Raw genomic sequence first — 19,298 nt, 5'->3', positions numbered from 1 at the left:
TCCAATTCTGTTTAAATGGACTTTGAACGTCATTTACAATCATATAATTTAATCTTGACGCTGTTTATAACAAACCCTTAGAAACCAATTTTTTCCTCCATCATATGTGCGCACACGTTTGGTATTGGGGAGGGCTGTCCTTACACGCTAGGTTATGGCAGCGTACCTCTTGGGGACGGGGCCCACCTTTTTGCTCTCTGTTTGGACAGCGCCTAGACAGGGACTCCTAAGCACTGGTGCAATAATAACAATGTGCAAGTATGTATCATACATACCATGATGTCATATGAATGAATGAATATGTAGGGAAAAAGTCACTGACATACTCCTTTTGAAAAAGTCACCAAAATAATTTGAGGGACTTCATTAATGGCTGGAGCAAAATTAAGGGGTAGGGTGTCAAATTTTGAGTCTACTATACTGTGTTGGATCCTGCATTCCATAATCAATACACCCCAAACTCCTATTATTATTATTATTTGATTTAATTATTTATTATTTTGTTATTTTTATTACAATAGCATCTAGGAACCCCAGTCATGAGCCAAGACCCCATTGTGCTAGGTGCTGTACAAACATAGAACAACCACTGGGAATTTTCAGTACTTTGAGAAAGCAGGATTGGGCGTTATTGTTAAATAAAATAGTTATTGTTTTAGAGGGGAAATGAGGGAAAAGTGCACTATTATAACAAAATTTTTCTGAACTCACTTTCACATTGTTTACCAGTAGCTTTGTTTTTAAGCTGCTTTCAGGACAAAAGGTAAGAAATCTATGGGATTTTTTTTTCCTTGACAAGTTGAAGGATCCAAAATAACAAATAAATTTAAAAATGCAGTTGGATGGTTATTCCAAGTAAAATATTAGAATATCTCATTATTTTAGTGCACAACTGTGACCAAGTTCATGATCAAAAATGGTTTTTCAGCATAAACCACTTCCTTTTAATTCACCATCCTTGTCTATAAAAATCCAATCATCTTAAATAATTGAAATGTATTTTTGCATATTAACCTGTCTTTACAATAACTGCCCTTAGCAGATTTAACAGTATTTACCATGTAATGTATTTATTTAGAATGATATGCACTCCAAAAAAGAATGATTGGCCAGACACTGGAGGTGCCCTGGAAATAATTTAAAAATACATTAAAATCAGGTCCTGATCCTGCAAATACCGATACACATGCAGCCTTGCAAAGCCCAAGCATTAAAATCATGAGACGTGGCTCAAAAATAATCAGATTTTAAAAAATAATACATTTGTCTTCTGGTTTTTAAATTAACAGTGTATTGGGCTCATGTTTTCGGGCTTTCTGCTGCTACCATGAGGGCTGAAAATATAACTTTTGTAGATGAAAGCTGAGATTCTCACATAATCACTTACTCCAGGAGCTGAGAATTTAAGGGAAGAAAACAAGAAATATTTGTGATAAAATCCGTAACAGCTGGCAACACTGCTTACACACTGAGTACCCCGGTTGACTGCAAGGGAACTATTGAGAGTGTATAAGGTTACGCATGTGCCCGAATCCATTGGAGAATTTGGGGTCTTCATATTCAACCATAATTACAGTGCAGCACTACAATCCAATATAACCTTCCACGGAGGGAACTCAGAAGCTTAAATCACCTTCTCCCTCCTACAGTTCTCCAGGCTTATAATTTCTGTCATCCTGGTTTTAAAAGCCTGGGGGGAAACATGAGCTTTGCAACATGCCCTGAAGGTCCTCAGAATTGGGCTTTTCAGACCCAAGTCCAAATGTCCGCTCTGACTTGAAGCAAACTTTCACAAGCTCTGCCCTGTCTTGGCCTGCTAGAGCCCAGAGTTGTGAAGCATCTGCTGAGCTATCTCTTTACTCAGGTTTTGGAGAAGGCAGCAGGATCATAGGAGGGCTTAGGAGTAAGGTGTGAGTCTCGCTAGTAATGAAGGGCGAAAATATTTACCATTATAAAGCTATTGTTGGATGTAATTTGTAACGCACCTTAAAGCTGCAAAGGTCTGGGTCTCAACAAAGGCAGTGTTCTGTGCTGTCACACTCCCAATGATCTTCAGTTCTTTTGGGGATCACTCATTAATGCCGCGTGAAAAGGCATAGAACAGAGGCTAGGTAAAAAGAAAAATGTCCAATTTTCACAAAATTAGAAGTCTTCGCTATCTGCTATGTTTATGGAGGGAACTCCCATTATGGAGCCTGGAGCTCCCCGTTGTTCATACATATCAAGGGGAGGGATTATTATTACCATTACTACTACTCAGACTTAATGCTTCTGTTGGACCTTTTGGTCAAGGATGATGGATCTCAAAATGCTTCATTAAGCCTTGCAACACCCCTATGAAGCAAGCAAGTTTTATTTCTATTTTACCAATGAGTAAACTGAGCCACAGACCGAGATTAGGTGGCTGGACAGAGGTGTGAAGCTGGGAATGGAACCTAGAGCTCCTGACTCTGTCCCTTGCTTTAACCACTGGGCAACATTATCAAATTTACTTTTCACCCAGCTGAGGTTATTCCTACTGGAAGCGGGATGTGACCGGAAGGCGTAAATTTGTGGATCAAATACTAGCGGGTCACAGTGAGATTAAGGGACTGATCCTGCCCCCTTTGGAGTGAAGGGTCTTCCAGGGCAGCAGGGTGGGATCTGTCCTTGTGCAGGGCTCATGGATAGAGTGATTTTTAAGGAGGCCGACCCATCATCAGTGAAACTGCCCAACTTGGGCAATTGCAAGGAAATCCTGTTGTGGGGTTTGGGATGCCCACCTGTAATGGATTCTGGCTTCCCTTGTGCATTCAGAAGGCCTAATGCTGCCATCCTACTGGTAATAGATTCTTAGCCATCTGCCTGAGGTTTTTGTCATTGGAATAAGCTCACCCTGGGCACCCCCCCTCCCAGACCAAACTCACTGTTTGTTTCCCCTGTAGTGAGGACCCCTGGCGGGCGGCGAAAATGATCAAAGGTTACATGCAGCAACACAACATCCCCCAGAGGGAGGTGGTGGACGTCACAGGCTTGAATCAGTCTCACCTCTCCCAGCACCTCAACAAGGGGACACCCATGAAAACGCAGAAGCGGGCAGCCCTCTACACCTGGTACGTCCGGAAGCAGAGGGAGATTCTCAGACGTAAGTAGTCTGCTCTCGACGGCCTTGTTCCTTCCGGCCTGGGCGCCGCGGCTCGTTACCGTGCAGATCTGCTCTGAAAAGTTACCGTATAGCGGGGCTTCGTGTTTCTGTTGATACCTCGGTCCAGTCAAGCGCACGTTTGGCTTTAAACCCCTGATTTAACAGGGCCACATGGTTCAAGTCAAGCATGTGCATAGTGATTTGCTGCATAGGCATGGATTTACATGCTTAAAGTTAACCAAGTGATGAAAACGCTTTGCTGAATCGGGGCTTGAGTCTCTCGGTGGTTTCTGTATCAGATGTTCTCAGTCCATCAATGAAATGAAGCAGGTAGAAAATGAATTATCCCCCCCTTTTTTTCATACTCAAATCATAGCTTATTGTCTTACTGAGACATTTCATGCCTTGAAGCATGCATAACGTCCTGATTTAGCTGTCCATGTGATCACCACAGCTCCTTGGTAGTGCCATTGCTCAAAGGATTATACTGCATTTTTGGTGCTTTGTTTGAAATTTTACTGCATAAAATTAAAAAAAAAAAAAAGAGATGCGTCTTAAGTACATGTTTTTTGAAAAAGCCCATAAGAAATACAGTGAAGCCTACTGAGCAGCAACATTCAACTTCCATGTAGCCCCCATTAAAATCACTTTGAATTGCCCCATGTATGTGTTACAATTAGAACCAGACAAATAATTCATAAGGAACACCTGATTTAGATGACTTTTGCCTCTCTGTCTGCAGCTTCTCACATTTATTCATTATTCACAAATATGTGGGAAATATTTTCTTCAAATAATCCTTGGTCTGTGGCTTGTTTCTGAACAGTTTGTTGGGAGGATTCTAAACTCAAGCTGATTTGATTGGACACATAAGTCATCTGATATTATTTCTGTTCCCGGATTGCAAGGGTGTGACTCTTAGAATCAAATTTCTGCGGGGGAATACTTATGCTCTTTGGCCCCAGCTGAGCCTAACTCAAATACCGTGAAGGGTCCCAGCCGCTTCAGTGGGGTTAGTCATGTGCTTCATTAGGCACATGCATAAGTATCTTTCTGAATTAGGGCCTCGGAATATTTTTATAACGCTTGCTTAAAACTTGCTGTTGCCCTGGATGTTCCAATCAGTGAACTTATTTGCGGCAGTATTTGTGGGAAATGAACCCTTAAAAAGGGGGATGTGAACACAGCAGAAAAAAATCTGTTTTTTCAGAGATGTGACTACTTGAGGAAATCTTTTTGGGGCAATATTTTCCAGTACTCTAGCTTATTTTCTCTAGCAATATTTTCCAGTACTCCAGTACTTATCATGTTTGCCAGGCTGTTAGGAATCTTCCCCTGGATTCTTAAAGTGGCAATGACAAATGCCTTGGACAAAAATTGTAGTTTTAGTATATTGATAGAAATATATTTGTCAATTTAAAAAAAATCATTGAAATCAGCTGGGTTTTTTTGCCTGAATATAAACATCCCTCTGCAGTGTTTTACAAACAAGTGGTTGGTTACAGCCTTGTGCTAATGCATGAGAATCAGAAAGTTTAATATCTTGGATAATGGAACAAAGAGCAATAATGAGTGTAGGTTTATATGGTGAGACTCACCCTCATGCAGAAATGCAATTGAGCACACCTTAAGCTTAGGGTTTGTGGGACTTTAAATGGTGCTGAAACTGATGAATTTCACCCACAAAGACTAGGCCTTGCCAGAGAAACTGGTTACTTCGTGATAGAATTAGTCAGCAGGTGATGGGAGCTCAGTGAACATGACATATTTGGATCTTAGTAAAGCATTTGCTACAGCATCTGTGAGAGGCCGGGAATAAAAAATAGAAGAGGGATCGACTGATGAAGTCTGATCCTGATCCCACTGGTGGGATTTGTCATTGAATTCAGTGCAAATGGGAACAGATCCTAGAAGTAAATACGCATAACTTTTAAGTGATCAGTAAGTTGGGGCACATGAATTTGCACATGTTTGAAGGAGGGAGATGATTTTGGGGGTAGCTTGGGGTGATGGGCTGAAATTAAGAAAGAGAACTTTCCTGCGTGGACAGAGCAAGGGACTGGGTGACCTCGTTCTTGACTATTCTGATGTCCCTGTCCAAACGAAATGAAGTACAAACTAAATGAAGCAAGCAGCCAGCCCAAGTGGTGGAAAGTTAATTAGAATTTTAAAATTCTTTGCTTTAATGATCTAAGGCCAAGTTTGTAGCTGTATATGGAAGGACAGTAGTGTTTCCTCCATCATTCCTTTTAAAGGAGTGTGGCCCCTTTTAAAACAAAAATCCCTACAATTCCTGGGTGCTGCATTTCCATGTTTCCTGCAGTGATTCTTAGGCAATGAAGAATGCAGAAAGGTTTCAGGTTCTTCCTGTGGCCTTCTTTAACAATCCAAATCTACAAGGGCCCAATCTCGCTTGTGCCATCGAGTTGAATGGCCCCACAGACCTCTACTTTACTCATGTAATTAGTCCTTACTTCTGCAGTTCATCTCATTGAATCCAACTGGGGCTATCCACGTGAGTCAAGGTTTGCCGGGGTTGAGCCCTAAACTGTGTCTTAACAAGTAGTTCAGCACTTGTCCTCCCAACGGGATGGAGTATCGGTCTATTTCAGGAAGATACGGAGCCCAGAAAGTCTTTCAAACTGAATGTCATTGCTTTGAAAATCCACCTAGAGGGAAAAAATACCAACCCCCTGCTCCAACCTTGGCCTCTGTTTTCTGCTTCTCTTGTTGTTGTCCCAAGGGAAAAGCTATTATAAAAAGAGGGAGAATTTCCCTGCAAAACCGAGAATAATAAAACCGGCCATCAATCTCCCTTTACTGCTGCGCTGACAGGCCCCAGCTCTGTGGCAGGCAGGCATGGAAGGTCACCCGTTCTCCTCATGCCTCTGCTGAGCTGCATTGCCCAAGGTGTTCGGTTTTGGAAATGGCGATCCCGCTGCATACATGGGTTGATTTAAGCTTCCTTATTGCTGTAGGAGTGTGTGTGTGTTTCCCATTAATTTGAAATGGAGCTGTATCAAAGGAGGGGAGTTCTTTAGGAACAAAGAGAGGCAGAATTCGGGGGGGATCTTTGAAGTCTGACTGCCTAACTCATAATGTATTAGTCTAAGTTTACAGAATCCCCCACCCCCGAACAAGTACATGGCAGGCACAGAAAGCCAGGCCATGAATATGTATGGCCTGCATATGACTTCTCATTAAGGGAGCTGCCACACAGCTCAGTGAGCCTCATACATATCCATAATAATTTTAGAACATGCATCTGCGGCTGTGTCTTGGCATAGGCATGGGAAGGCATTTCGCAGATTAGCTGCAGTCGCAAGATGGAGAGGTGAAGCTCAGAGAAAAGCCACATATTCGGGAAAGCTGGACCTGTGCCCTACGGAACCTTCTCTGAACTGCCAAAAATTCTGAACTTCCCACCCGCAGTCGTTGGTCATTGTCTTGGGACTCTGCACTTCCAGGTCCCAGCTTGGTGCAGAGGGGAGAGAACCTGGTCTCATAAGATTTCCAGCCTGGCTTTGCAAACCTAAGAGATTTGCACAGAGAATCTTCCAAATCCTTGGATGCGTTCTCTGAACTTTGAATGGAACAACTGACCCTTTCAGATTAGCCCATGGCTACTTGATTATTACTGCATACTTGTAGCATCTTGAAGCCCTGACGTGGGGCTGGTCTACACAATGTTAGGTCGGCCTAACTACATTGCTCAGAGCAGTGAAAAATGTCACACGCTGTGCAATGTAATTAAACTGAGCTATGCTTCAGTGTAGACTCTGCTAGGTAGACTGAAGAATTCTTCCATCCACCTAGCTACTGCTTCTCGGAGGGGTGGATTTACTACAACAATGGAAGAACCCCTACACCTAGTAAGAGACAGTCCCTGCCCTGGAGAGCTCACCCTCAAGACAGACAAATGGTGGGCGCTGGGGGAACTGAGGCACAGAGAAACTGAGTGACTTATCCAAGATTGCCCTTGGCACCTTTCTCTTGAGTTGATATCTGCTCCATTTTGAGAGGTTGGCTATTTATTTATTTATTTTTTGTGCAACTGAGCCCCTCTGAAACATTACTGAACAGATTCACAGCACCCTGCTGAGAGAAGAAACTGAGGCACAGATAAGGGGAGTGACTAGGACCCCAATTGCCAGCCTTCCTTGAATGTGTCCTAACCACAAGCCATTCCCTATCTCCCCCTTCCCACCAGGGTAATAATCTGTAAGGTGCACTGATGGCTCTATATAAAACATTGAAATTAGGGGTTACGTTTAGTGCTCAGCTACATTCGTGTCAATCCAGAGCAAACCCACTGAAGCCGGTAGCTATTCTGGATTGGCACTGGTGCTGCTGAGTGCAGGATGGGGTGTGGAGACTGGAACTCTGGGGAAGCCCGTTTGAAGGGTAACGTAAACCAGTCTAAAAAGCATCAAAGATGCAAACAGCTCACCCAAGAGAGGGTCCATTAAAAGGTGTCAGGGGTTGCCCTAAAGGGCCAGCGTTGGTCTTAGTACACGGTTTTGTGCAAGGGCTGTTCACAAGTCTGTATTTCATGTTTTTCATTGCTAGGGAGTGGGTGGGTTTGGGAAAGGCAGGGAGAAGTGGGTTCCCTCTCTGATCCTGCTGGTATCCAGATTGCTGCCTGCAAGTAAATTGCCTATTGTTTCAAACTGCAGTCCTGCTAAGGCTCTTTAGCAGAAGAGATCAATGGCGCAGACTGAAGTGATTAGCCAGCCCCAGTCTCACACATCCAAGGATAACTTTATTGACCTTTCAGTTGATGGCAGTGGGGTATGTTTGGCTGGTGTGTACTGTACTGGGTCTCAAAATTGTTCATGTGACTTTGCTAACAAACAAAGCAAAGAAATTGGCGTCAATGCAGCAATCACTGGGTGATAGTCTCTGGCCCGTTTTATGCAGGAGGCCGGACTAGATGGTTCCTCCTGATCTTAAAATCTACTGTTATTTTTATTTATTATTTATTTGTATTGTGGTGGTGGCCAAGAGCCCCATCCACTGACCAGGGCCCCCTGGTGGTAGGTGCTGTACAAACAAAAAGATAGTCCCTGCCTGAAAGAGCTTAAAATTTCAGTATAAAACAGACAGCAAGTGGATACAGGGAGGCAGATGGGGGAGCACAAGGAAACAATGTGACGATATGAATATGAATGCAGGTTATTTTCTGAGTGGCAGTGGCTACAGGCCAGATCAAATCTGCTCCTTTCTCTTTCAGAATTCAACCAGACAGTCCAGGGTTCTGGAAATATGACAGACAAAAGCAGTCAGGATCAGCTGCTGTTTCTCTTTCCAGAGTTCAATCAGCAGAACCAGGGCACGGGCCAGCTCGAGGACACCTGCTCTGAAACCCCCAGCAAGAAGATGCGACGGAATCGATTCAAATGGGGGCCTGCCTCGCAGCAAATCTTGTACCAAGCCTACGACCGGCAAAAGAACCCTAGCAAGGAGGAAAGGGAAGCCTTAGTGGAGGAATGTAACAGGTAAAATGGCACTGAGTTGGCTCAAGAGAATATTACTCTCCCCCCAGCTCCATTGTCTCTCAATTAGCTGGAAAGCCTTTGTTTAAAAAAACAACCAAGCCAAGGAAGCCCCAAATCCCTATGGTCCTAGGCTTCTAGTTGGTGCTGTTGGAGAGAGGGAATCTGCTATACTTAATAGGAGCCTGGCTCCACGGATAAATGACAATGGGATCCTGGAAAATATGTTCCATCCCTTCCCTTCTGCACGATTCTTCAGTGAAGACGCCTGTCAGCATAGTTAATTCACCTCCACGAGAGGCGGTAGCTGTATGGACGGGAAAAGCCTTCCCAGCAACGTAGCGTTGTCTACACCAGGGGTTTGGTCGGTATAACTGAGTCAGTCGGGGTGGGAGGGGGTTTCACCCCCCGTGAGTGACGTCGTTATACCGAGGTACATTTCTAGTGCAGACCTGGCCTGAGCATAAATTCTTTCCTTCCCCAAAAGAAGATGCGATGGGCCTGAGTTCAAGGTTTGGCTCAGACATTCCCCAAGGCTTCTGTGCATGCGCGTGTATTTCTGTTGATTGAAGCTCTGATCCAGAAGAGCAGCCAAACATGTACATAACATTAACATGAGCAATGCCACTGCAATCAAGGGGACTATTCAAGTGTTTGCCATTGAACTAGGCGCTTACGGCCTCTGCTGGATCAGGACCCTGTACAGGCCACAGAGTTTGGATCTGAATCCCAGCTCTTTCCAAGTTCAGTGGTATCCATACACAGGGTTTGGGTTTGTGCCCATCCCGAATGCCAAGTTTAGCCTTGTTGAGGGAGGGATGGAAAAATCAGAACCATGCCCCCCACCAGCCCAACCCTTTGCCCATTTTTACACCCAGCACAAAATCAAACCACTCCTTGGGGTTCTCAAATGCTGAGAATTACTTTTATTTAATTAACTTTTTTATATGCTGCTTTGGACTAATGGATCTTGGCCAGGATTGGAACTGCAGCTGCAAGGTGCAAGCAAGGGCAAGGAGAGGAAGGGTCAACCAGTCCCTTAGACTGGGATTTGGGTTACAGGGGTTCAATTCCCTGTTCTTCCCCCACCCAGAATTCCTGGGTGACCTCAGACAGGTCACGTCATCTCTCTGTGCCTCAGTTCCCCATCTGTAAAATAGGGCAGTGCCGTAATCCCATTTCACCAGGGTTTAGTGAGGATAAATACCAAGAGGTGATGGACCAGATAAGTACCCTCCACGGACGGGTGATCTTATAAACACCTACATAAAATGCCTTGCGAAAAAGTGTGATCTAGCTGGTGTGCTGCTGTTTCACCATGTGGCCTTGGGCAAGTCACCCTTCCCCATTCTGCCTTGGTTTCCCCACCTGTAAAATAGGGGTTTTGCTTCATCACCTACTGTGCAGAGATGTCACGGGGATGCACTCGCTATTGTCCGTATAGTGCTTTGAACCAGTAAAGGGCCATGGAAATGCGATGTATCATTACGGACTTCATAGCAGCAAGTGACCCATTCCAAAGTGTTCTCTTCATTCCCCACCTAGGGCGGAATGTCTCCAGCGAGGAGTGTCCCCCTCCAAAGCGCACGGGCTGGGATCCAACTTGGTGACGGAGGTTCGCGTCTACAACTGGTTCGCGAACCGACGGAAAGAGGAGGCTTTCCGCCAGAAGCTGGCCATGGATGCCTACAGCACGAGCCAGCCACACAGCATGAACCTCCTGCTGTCCCACAACTCGCCCCACCACACCCAGCCCAGCTCTTCGCCCCCCAGCAAAATGGCAGGTAAGTGAGAACCTAACTGTTTGCAAAGGGGAGTAGGAATCGGTTTTTCAAACTGCTTCTTAGCGTATGTGGGGAGGGAAGTGTGATCTTGTGGGAAGCAGGAATCTGGAGATCTAGCTCTTTTGTCTCTGTGAGCTGGAGTGATTTTAGTCTGTTTCCCTTGTCTGTAAAATAGGGCTAGATTCCCTAAGTGACAGGGTGGTGGTTATGTGGCTTGATGCAATATTGTCTGTGAAGAGGAAGGATGAGCTTGTTGTGAAGGCACCAGACTGGGTCTCGGGAGGCATGGCTTCCATTCTTGGTTCTGTGACAGATTCTCTTTGTGACCTTGGGCAAGTCCCTTTGCCCCTCTGTGCATTAATTCCCTGTTTATACAATGCAGGGGTGTGGTACTTTGCTTTTCCAAACCTGGACCTGGGGTAGAGTTTAAGGCTTTAATCTGTCTGGTCTATTTAAACTCCTTGAGACAGGGACTGTCTCTCTTAATATGTGTATTTAAAACACCTGATACAATGGGACTCTGATCTTAGCTGGCCCCTCTGGGTGCTACCGTAATACAAATGTGAAGGTGTTGTAGAAGAGCAGTAGATGATGATTACTGATGTTATGTATTGATTGCAAGTTGGATTTCAACAAGGTGGAGCCTCTTTTGATTTTTGCTGGTTTTATGACATTGATTTGATTCCTTACACTAGCCAGAACTAGAAAAGAAGTGTGTGGCTTTCACTGCTTTGGGCATTCACTGGGTGTGCAAGTAAGTTTACTGGGGGAAGAAAGGATGTGGCAGGAAAAGCAACTAAGAAGGATTTGACTGTAAGCTCTTTGGGGCAGGGCCCATCTTTTTGTTCTGTGTTTGTACAGCACCTAGCACCATGATGCTCCTAAGGTGCTACCACAATGCAAATAAATAGTAGTAATAATAAGAAGGGTGAAAGATAAAGTAGCCATGTAGTTCCACTTTCAAAACACAGCCCTGTCCTCCACACTGGGGAGTGTGTAAGCAGATGCAACATTTATGGCGGGGTAGAACGTAGTCCCCAGGCAATAGCAAATTGGTGTAAGTCACTCATTTTGCACACCCACTGAACACGAACTGGAGCAAGTTTACATGCTTTCTACCCCTTCGGCCCAATATGTAACTTGCATCCCATTTATTTCATGCCTGAATGTGACCCTAAGAATCATTCCTCTGACCTGTGATGTGAAATCAGTGGGGTTGCATGAGCGTAGTTGGGAGCAGAATTTGTCTCCCTGTTACGTGAAGTGTCCCCTGTAATTCTCCTTCAAACTGCTGCTAAGTCACTCTTTCTGAAATGAGCACTGTCCAAACTTCCGCTGCAGAACCCCATGCCATGCGAAACTCCCCTGCTTTCGGGCTTTACTTACAAATCCAAGACTTGACTCACTGAAAGTATTGCTAAGATTCACAAACCCACGTTGAGTGGAGCCTCCAGGTCTCCACTGAGCTGAGGAGCGAGTTACAATAGTGCATTGGAACTAGGTGAAACTTGGCCAATTTGACTTGAACTTTTTGCACTGAGATTTTGCATTTGCTTCAGGCCTATGCAGGAGGGTTGAGTTAATCCATGAGAGTCTAAACCCCCTGTCACTGCACATGTCTACAAACCCCCACGAGAGAACACTCAAGGATGGGATCTGAGTGGGGTTTGAAACAGTGGATTGATCAGATACTCAGAAAACAACAGGATAAGCCACTCAATGTCCATTCAGCCACCTCAGCATAACAGATCACGAGATGGGGTTGCAATGCGCAGAGGCCCTGCTCTTTTCCCCCTGCATCCTGCCCTCCCCCAAACCCTGCAGTCATCTCCCAACCCCACCCAGTGAAGAGCCGTTGACTCCTTTCCCACGGCCAGCAGAGGGGTTGGCTGTGGTTTTTTGACACCCAGGCCACCGTGATTGCAGATCGAGGCTCTAGAAGACCTCCTCTGCCTCACTAGCATATCACTCCACCTCGGGGTATCGACGCTTCACCCCCAAAAGGGTGCCTGTCTCTGTCCTTGTCAGGAGGAGACGATGGTCTCGTGGTGAAGATCCCTGGGCTGGGAGTCTGGGAAACCTGGGTTCTTTCCCTTCGTCTCCCTTTGTGACCTTGGGCAAGTCACTTCACTACTCTGTGCCCTGTTTTTCCTCAGCTGGCGTTCACAAACGCTTCTCCTCGCACGTGTCCTCGTGAGTTGACTGGCTGGAAGGCCCAGGGAGCACATAGGAGGAAATGCAGAATATATATGGTGATGCAGATACTGTGGGTACAAACCGTGGTGTGTGTGGCTGCTGTGCTGTCAACCAGCCGCACCCCAGACGGAGGCGCATGGGAAGAGATTTTTAAGTCCAGATCTGCTCTCTTGGCAGGCTTGCCAACTTGCTGGCGCAGTTTGGCCCTTTGACAGCGGGGCAGAGCACTGTGCTGGGCTGTGTTGGAATAATGCAGGGGACTGCCTGTGGTGGCAGCTAGTTGGCATAGGCCCACCCCACTGCCTTTCAGAATAGCCCATCCTATGAAAGCTGCACCTAGAATTTAATGTGTGGTGCGCTTTGTTTTGCTCGAGAGGGCAGGGTGTTACCAGGTGCATGGCTGTTCAGCTCTTCCCTATAGGGTAGCCTCTGCTGATCTTGCACAATCCGCTGGCAAGCTGAAGACTTGGGTGAGGAGCTGTGGAAGGAAGGGATGGTTTGGCCTCCACTCTGGTGTCTGGGTGACAACTTACTTGCCAGGCACAGAATTGTCTTCCTCCTCCCCGCCCCAGCCAGAAAAAACAACAGTGTTTTATGGTCTTTTGGTCTGAGCCAGGCTGGCTTGAGGAACTGGGAACTGAGAACTGATTCTACCATGAAAGATCAGTGTAGATGTCTGCATGTGCCCTTTTCCTCTGTCCCACACATCTCAGTTAAACTCACTGAGGAGACAGAACTTCTCTCTGTCCAGGTGATTTGTCTGGGATAAAGGTCTCTCTCCATTCTTTTCCCTTTCACAGTTGGATTCGTTTCCATGTTCTTGTTCTTTAATTCATCTGAGATTTGCAACAACGGGGAAGGACCGAAAGCAAATGGACAGAAAATTCTAAATAGATTTAAACCAGAGACAGCATCACTGTGGAGCAGGAGACGGGAAGGAGAGAGGGGAATCAGAAAAGAACTAGGCTAGAAGAGAGTGGAGGCTAATCAGAGAAGTCCCTGACTTGAATGAGTGGTGTGGGGCAAGAGGCATTGTTGGGAAAACAATCCCCATTGTCCTTGTACCTGTAATCTACACACCAAAGTCAGCAAGCTCAAGAGGCAAACAAAAGAGGGCAGCTTTCTGACAAGCGCTAGGGTCGCGTGGGGGTCAGTGAGGGGTCAGCGGCTCTCACTGTTGGGTCTTTCTGATGGTTCACTGAACAATACAGCATCCTCCTCTTTTGCTATAAAGAGACAATCAGAGCAATCCCTCCTACCTAAAATCCATGGGGCAGGGGATAAGAGCTGTCAGTGTCTTGGAAATCCCTCCTTAGGTACTGAGTGCTGTGTTATTTATTGTATAGCATCATAGATATACCTGTTGCTTTACAAAGACTAACAAAGACAATTCCTGCCAGGAAAGCTGCCAGTTTAAGGGAAGACAAGAGGAGGATGAGGGCAAAGAAGTGCTTACTTTGTGCCAGGGCTTGCCAGGGCTTGAGCCCCGGCACCTCTAGGCTTGGCAGTGCATAGCCCTGGCACCTCTGGGCTTGCCACATCAGTTATGAATGTAAAAATATCACTTGAGCCCCAGCATTGAATTGCTTGAGCCCTGGCACCTCTTTCAGTACAAATTAAGCACTGGGGCAAAGAGAAAAGAACAATGCTTTCTGTCCAGGTTACTTGTTATACCCATTAGTGAGACATGGTCCCTGACCTTACGGAGCTTACAGTCTAACTCGGATAACTTCACTTTTGAATAAGAACTGTCTCTCTAGCTAGGGAATGAACAGATGGGGCATGTTTTCCCACACACCCACCCCCATCCACTGGAGCCCCATTGCTGACCTGCAGACAAAGCTAATTAACTCCTGGAGACAGGGGAAGGTAAGATTTGGCACATGCTTGTAGTAGTGATAAGGGTGGCAGTCTTGGACGGTCTCACCCTTCCATGCTACTCAGAGCAGCATCATGTGGGATTTTCTGCTTTTCCTGAGCCCAGCCACAACCCCTCCAGATGAGTGGTTGCTCAGCTGGAGAGACTTCCATGGGCTTGGTGGGGAAAGAGGAGAAGCTGGATTCATGGGCTCCCTCCATCCACTGTATGGGTTTTCTTTATTTTCTTTCCAGAACACACAGCCTTGTTTTCTATTCCTGTTGTCTGCATCACTGTTTGCAGGGACCCTAGGCCTGTTCTCTGCATCACTGTTTGCAGGGACCCTAGGCCTCGTGCTTGCATGAATTGATGCTGGTTAACTATGTGGAATGTCCACTTTCTGTGCTGAGCCGCCTGTGATGTGTTCCCAGGAGTCCACGGACATGGAAGTGGGTTACCCGTGGAACTTTAACCAATGCTACCAATTAACGTGTTGTTATCAGGTCAGTCGCTTCAGTCAGACAGCAGGTGATCACTTTGGGCATCAGTATTAACATGAGTGAGCGATTGGTTTTAATGCCACATTTGCGCATCTCTGCTGGGATGCTGCAATTGATCATCTGGACTTGAGAGAGTCAGCAAGGAACAAAAAGTCAGAGAGGGCTGGGGGAAGACAGAAGGCAAATATCACAGAGGGGCTAAGGTGGGATGTTTGGACTAGGAAACATTATTATGTACAGGCTCAGAATCACAGGGCCTGTTTGGGCCCCTCCCTGTTAAATGCTCAATAACGCAGCTCCCTGATGTATCTCTTTGGTACGTATCACTTAACGATCTGCCCTCATTCAGAGCAGGCACCTAGGGTAATGAACAAGCGGATATTTTTTTCTGTGCAGTCCATCCAAGATCTCAGTGTGGTTTTCAGACATCGGAGAATTTAGTCCCATGATCCCCCTTGGAAACATGTCTTTTTCTTGCCTGCATTACGGTGAGAGGTAAATAATTATTTTACGGTATATATTTCTCACTTTGCATTTACCATTGCACCCCCACCTGGAGCTCTGGCTGCATTACAAGCATCAAATAGTAACACACATGAATTAGGACATTGAGATCCTCCCAAAGACTCTGCAACCACACAAGCCATACTGCAACCAAGGCCACTCTTATTTACACCAGTGTAAATCCAGGGTTACTCCACCGAAGCAAAAGGAGTCCATTTGGATTTCTGCTGGTTTAGCACAGCGTGGCCTGTGGGATATATTTCAGAACATTCAGAAGTAAGGCACTTCTGAATGGGTGCTGAAGGTATTATGGTAATGTGATTATAAAAGCAGGCTTATGTGGGGGGAGTCTATTTGCCATCAGTAAGGAAAGCTTTAGGATTGCTACTCATCCAGCGGCCATGCATCCATTCCACATACAGCAAGTACATGATGACCAAAATGTGACCCTAACCCTGGAATGTCCCCCACAATAGGGGTGGCAGGGAAGAAGTTTGCCTTTCTGTCATAGGCTGATTGCTTACAAGGTGCCCTACAAGCACATTGTCAGCAAAATCAGCTGTTTTCAGTGTTCTCCTCCTGGCTTTACAATAATACACCAGCATGCAGCCCTGCGTTGTCATGGCATTGTCCCCCTGATGCATGCTTAATTGACAATTAAGCTGGGGCTTTGAACAAGCTTTGTTGCCTTTGATGTGTCCTCATCCTTCCACTGCGTATTGGGTCGCTCCATGACATCCTTTGTCTTCTTCTATTAGGGGGACTGCAATTGCTGTAACCATGTTCATTTATCTTGAGGCTGGAAGGCCGTTAAGCTTAGGCCTTTATTTTCCTAGCACTAGACTCAGCCAGCAGGAGCTGTCCCGGGATATAGGCCCCAGTGACAGCCTATTCTGAGGCTTCTTTTGAGCAGGCCAGGAGTGATGGCTGCCTCCCTGATCTAGTTACTCAATTGGAGAAAGGCCCCTTTGGAAAGGTCAGGAGGGGTTGGCTGTGGGAACTGATTGAATTTGCTGGAGACTGGTGCTCATATTGATTGGATTCCTCAAAGGAGGAGGAAATTGGCACAGGATATGAGTAAGGCTGGCCTTGGATCTCGGGCGCATGTGTGACTGGCAGCTTTCTGGCTATGCTGAAGGGCACTGCTGTCTGCAAAGGGCAAGCTGGTTTCTTCAGAGAGCAGGATTCTTGCCATATTTTCATACCTACTCCCAAGAACAGAGCAGCCTAGAAGAGCAGAGAGATCCAGTATATGATCTCGGGATGGGGATGGTGGGGTGCCTGGCATAGGGAGTAGGATTTTAACACTGGTTTTGGAGAGTGAGGAGGGGGTTGGAGTGGGGAAAGGGCCTTTGGTAATAAGGAGAATATTTTCCTCTATAGAGGGATCTTTGGGGTGTGAGAAGAGGGTCTATCAAAGCATCCAGATCCATGCTTCTGAGGCTTTCCCCTTGACTAGCGCTGGTAACTGATTGGGTGGGGGGCTTTTAAGGAGGGCACAGCACTGTCCAGACATGCTGGTGCTAGAGGCAGACCTGTGTGGATCTAGATTAGGGTTAGGGTTTGAGGCTGAATTGAGGTCAGAGTTCCAGCTTGGATACAACAGTATAAAACCCTCCTGAGTTGCTTTCATGTGATTTTTTTTTATTTATTAATTTTTTTTAATTTTTTTTTTGGCTCCGAATGGCAGAAATCTCTCAACTCCCTAATTTTAGGAGATTCTGCCGTCTTGGAACACTTCAGAATTGGATCCTGATGAGGGGTCCCTTTCCACTGTTGATCCAACATTGTCTGCATAATCCCAGGGTCAGGTTCAGATCCAGGGGCTCCAGTCAAACAGGACCTTTCCCCTCCCGCCCCCTCCAGAAATGTGCAGGGTACTCAGATTCAGGGCTCCAGTTCAGATCTCATTGCTAACTCCTACCCATAGGTTGTAAGGAGCCCTCGGATTGCTGGTTAGTGACTTCTTCCCCAAGCATTTTTAATCAGGGCGGAGTAATGCCTGCAAGAAAGCAGCAAGATGCAGTTGTCTGGCAGTTTCACCGACCTCAACTCTGGTTGTCCATGCTGGGATTTGAACTGTCCTTGCACCATGTGTGCGGCTGTCTGGAGCACTAAATGCCTTAACAGCTTAATGGCATGCCTGACTGCAGCAGCACCCACTTCCTATCCCCCCCTCCTCCCGCCTCCCTCTCCAAATGACTTCTATGGACTGGAAATAATGGGATTTGAATGTATGGGAAGTGAATGCATCCGATGAAGTGAGCTGTAGCTCACGAAAGCTTATGCTCAAATAAATTTGTTAGTCTCTAAGGTGACACAAGTACTCCTTTTCTTTTTGTGGATACAGACTAACATGGCTGCTACTCTGAAACCTATCATAAGGGGCTTTTTCTAATTCCTGAACTTGTCCCTTCCTATAGCGCATTTATCAGTGTTCTCCATTGTCTGTTTGATTTGAAGGTCAGGCTGTTTTATCTTGTGCCCTTCTCACAGACGCTGGGTTTATACCATTTTTATCTTCAGGAGTCCTGAAAACAATCAGAATATTGACGAGATTAACCAGCATAAAGCTCAAAGCATTCTGCTGTCAATTTCCACATGATAACCTAGTCAGACTCTAGGGTTTGCATACAAAGAAGCCAGGCAAGAGTTGGTTTTGTAGGTGTGTCTACTCACAAATGAGGCAACTGTGTGTCACTGGGTCCCATTCAGGCTGGCACCTGGAAGCAGCCAGAATAGGCACATACAGTATGTCCCAAATACAGCCTGGGGCCGGTGCAGAGCTAGTTCATACAGTCAGGAACAGAGAATAGTCTGCGTGGGTGCAGTGCATGGAAGCCAACGTAGGGTCATGGAGCGAACGCTCATAAACATTAGCCCCCCAGCATCTGTGCTACAGCCTGAAATACCACCTGAAACAGGAGCAAATATTGGTTCTTCGGGAGAACAGAGCCTCTGTTATCCAGCTCAATGTTAACTCTACAGTTGATCTCTTATCCCACTTGCAGTGAGAGTCATCAGATCACACAGAGCCAGTGATTAAACCAGAGTGTAAGGAGAGAGAGGCCCTGAAAATATCATGCTGTGCCTTGGACACAACTACTATCATAAGGGGAACTTGTGGCACCTTAGAGACTAACAGATTTATTTGAGCATAAGCTTTCGTGAGCTACAGCTGACAAGTTCCTGTTAACAGTGGGTCTGCTCCAAAGCTTCCTGACATCCATAGGAGTCTTTTTCATTGGCTGGCTTAGGATCAGGTTCTGTAAGAATGGCACTGCAATCTTACTGAAACCTCCTCTCCTGGACCCAGGGTCAGGACTGAGTGAACAAGTAAAGGGTGAGCAATAACCTATTCCTTGTCAGCTCTTCCTGCTTGAATCTCGTACACATAACTAATGTGGGCATGGTTTGGTGCCTGGTGAGCCAGTCATCTAGGCCAGGGAGGTGTATTTGCAGTTCAAGTCAGCCAGCTTAAGCAAGCTACAGAGAAAACCATCCGTCTCCAAACAGCAGGGAGTATTGTCAAGGCCAGATCATTAGGTGGTGTAACTAGACATATGCCATTAAAATCCAGTGCGGCTACGCTAGCTCAGGAGCTAGGTCCCTGTATCTTCTAATGTGTCAAACTGAGCTGCATCGCGATAAAAATATATTTGTAGCACACCCTTGAATTCCTTTTGATACAAGTGGGGATCACAGTATCTGGACACAAAACACGGTTCGTACTTGTTCTCTAAAGGCCTATCAGTACAAAGTTGGTTCTGATCACTTCAGTTTATATGAGTATCTTACAGGGTTGTTCTTTTTAGCCTAGGGTTACTTCCATTGGTT

At 45.9% G+C, this 19,298-nt stretch overlaps 1 protein-coding gene across 4 annotated transcripts in view; it reads left to right on the top strand.

Moving 5' to 3' along the window:
* The window catches only part of HNF1B (HNF1 homeobox B), a 61,062-nt gene that overhangs the window by 11,258 nt on the left and 30,506 nt on the right, over window positions 1-19,298 (top strand). For 3 of the 4 annotated variants that reach the window (XM_074974948.1, XM_074974947.1, XM_074974950.1), the window contains 3 exons: window positions 2,925-3,124; window positions 8,358-8,622; window positions 10,165-10,403. In XM_074974948.1, coding sequence (XP_074831049.1) covers window positions 2,925-3,124; window positions 8,358-8,622; window positions 10,165-10,403 — 704 coding nt within the window. The remainder of the gene's footprint in view (window positions 1-2,924; window positions 3,125-8,357; window positions 8,623-10,164; window positions 10,404-19,298) is intronic. The other variant, XM_074974949.1, reaches the window with a different exon arrangement.

Source organism: Natator depressus, chromosome 17, assembly GCF_965152275.1.
Source record: "Natator depressus isolate rNatDep1 chromosome 17, rNatDep2.hap1, whole genome shotgun sequence".
In the NCBI taxonomy this organism is placed as follows: domain Eukaryota; kingdom Metazoa; phylum Chordata; order Testudines; family Cheloniidae; genus Natator; species Natator depressus.
This window is presented reverse-complemented; position numbering and strand designations above follow the sequence as displayed.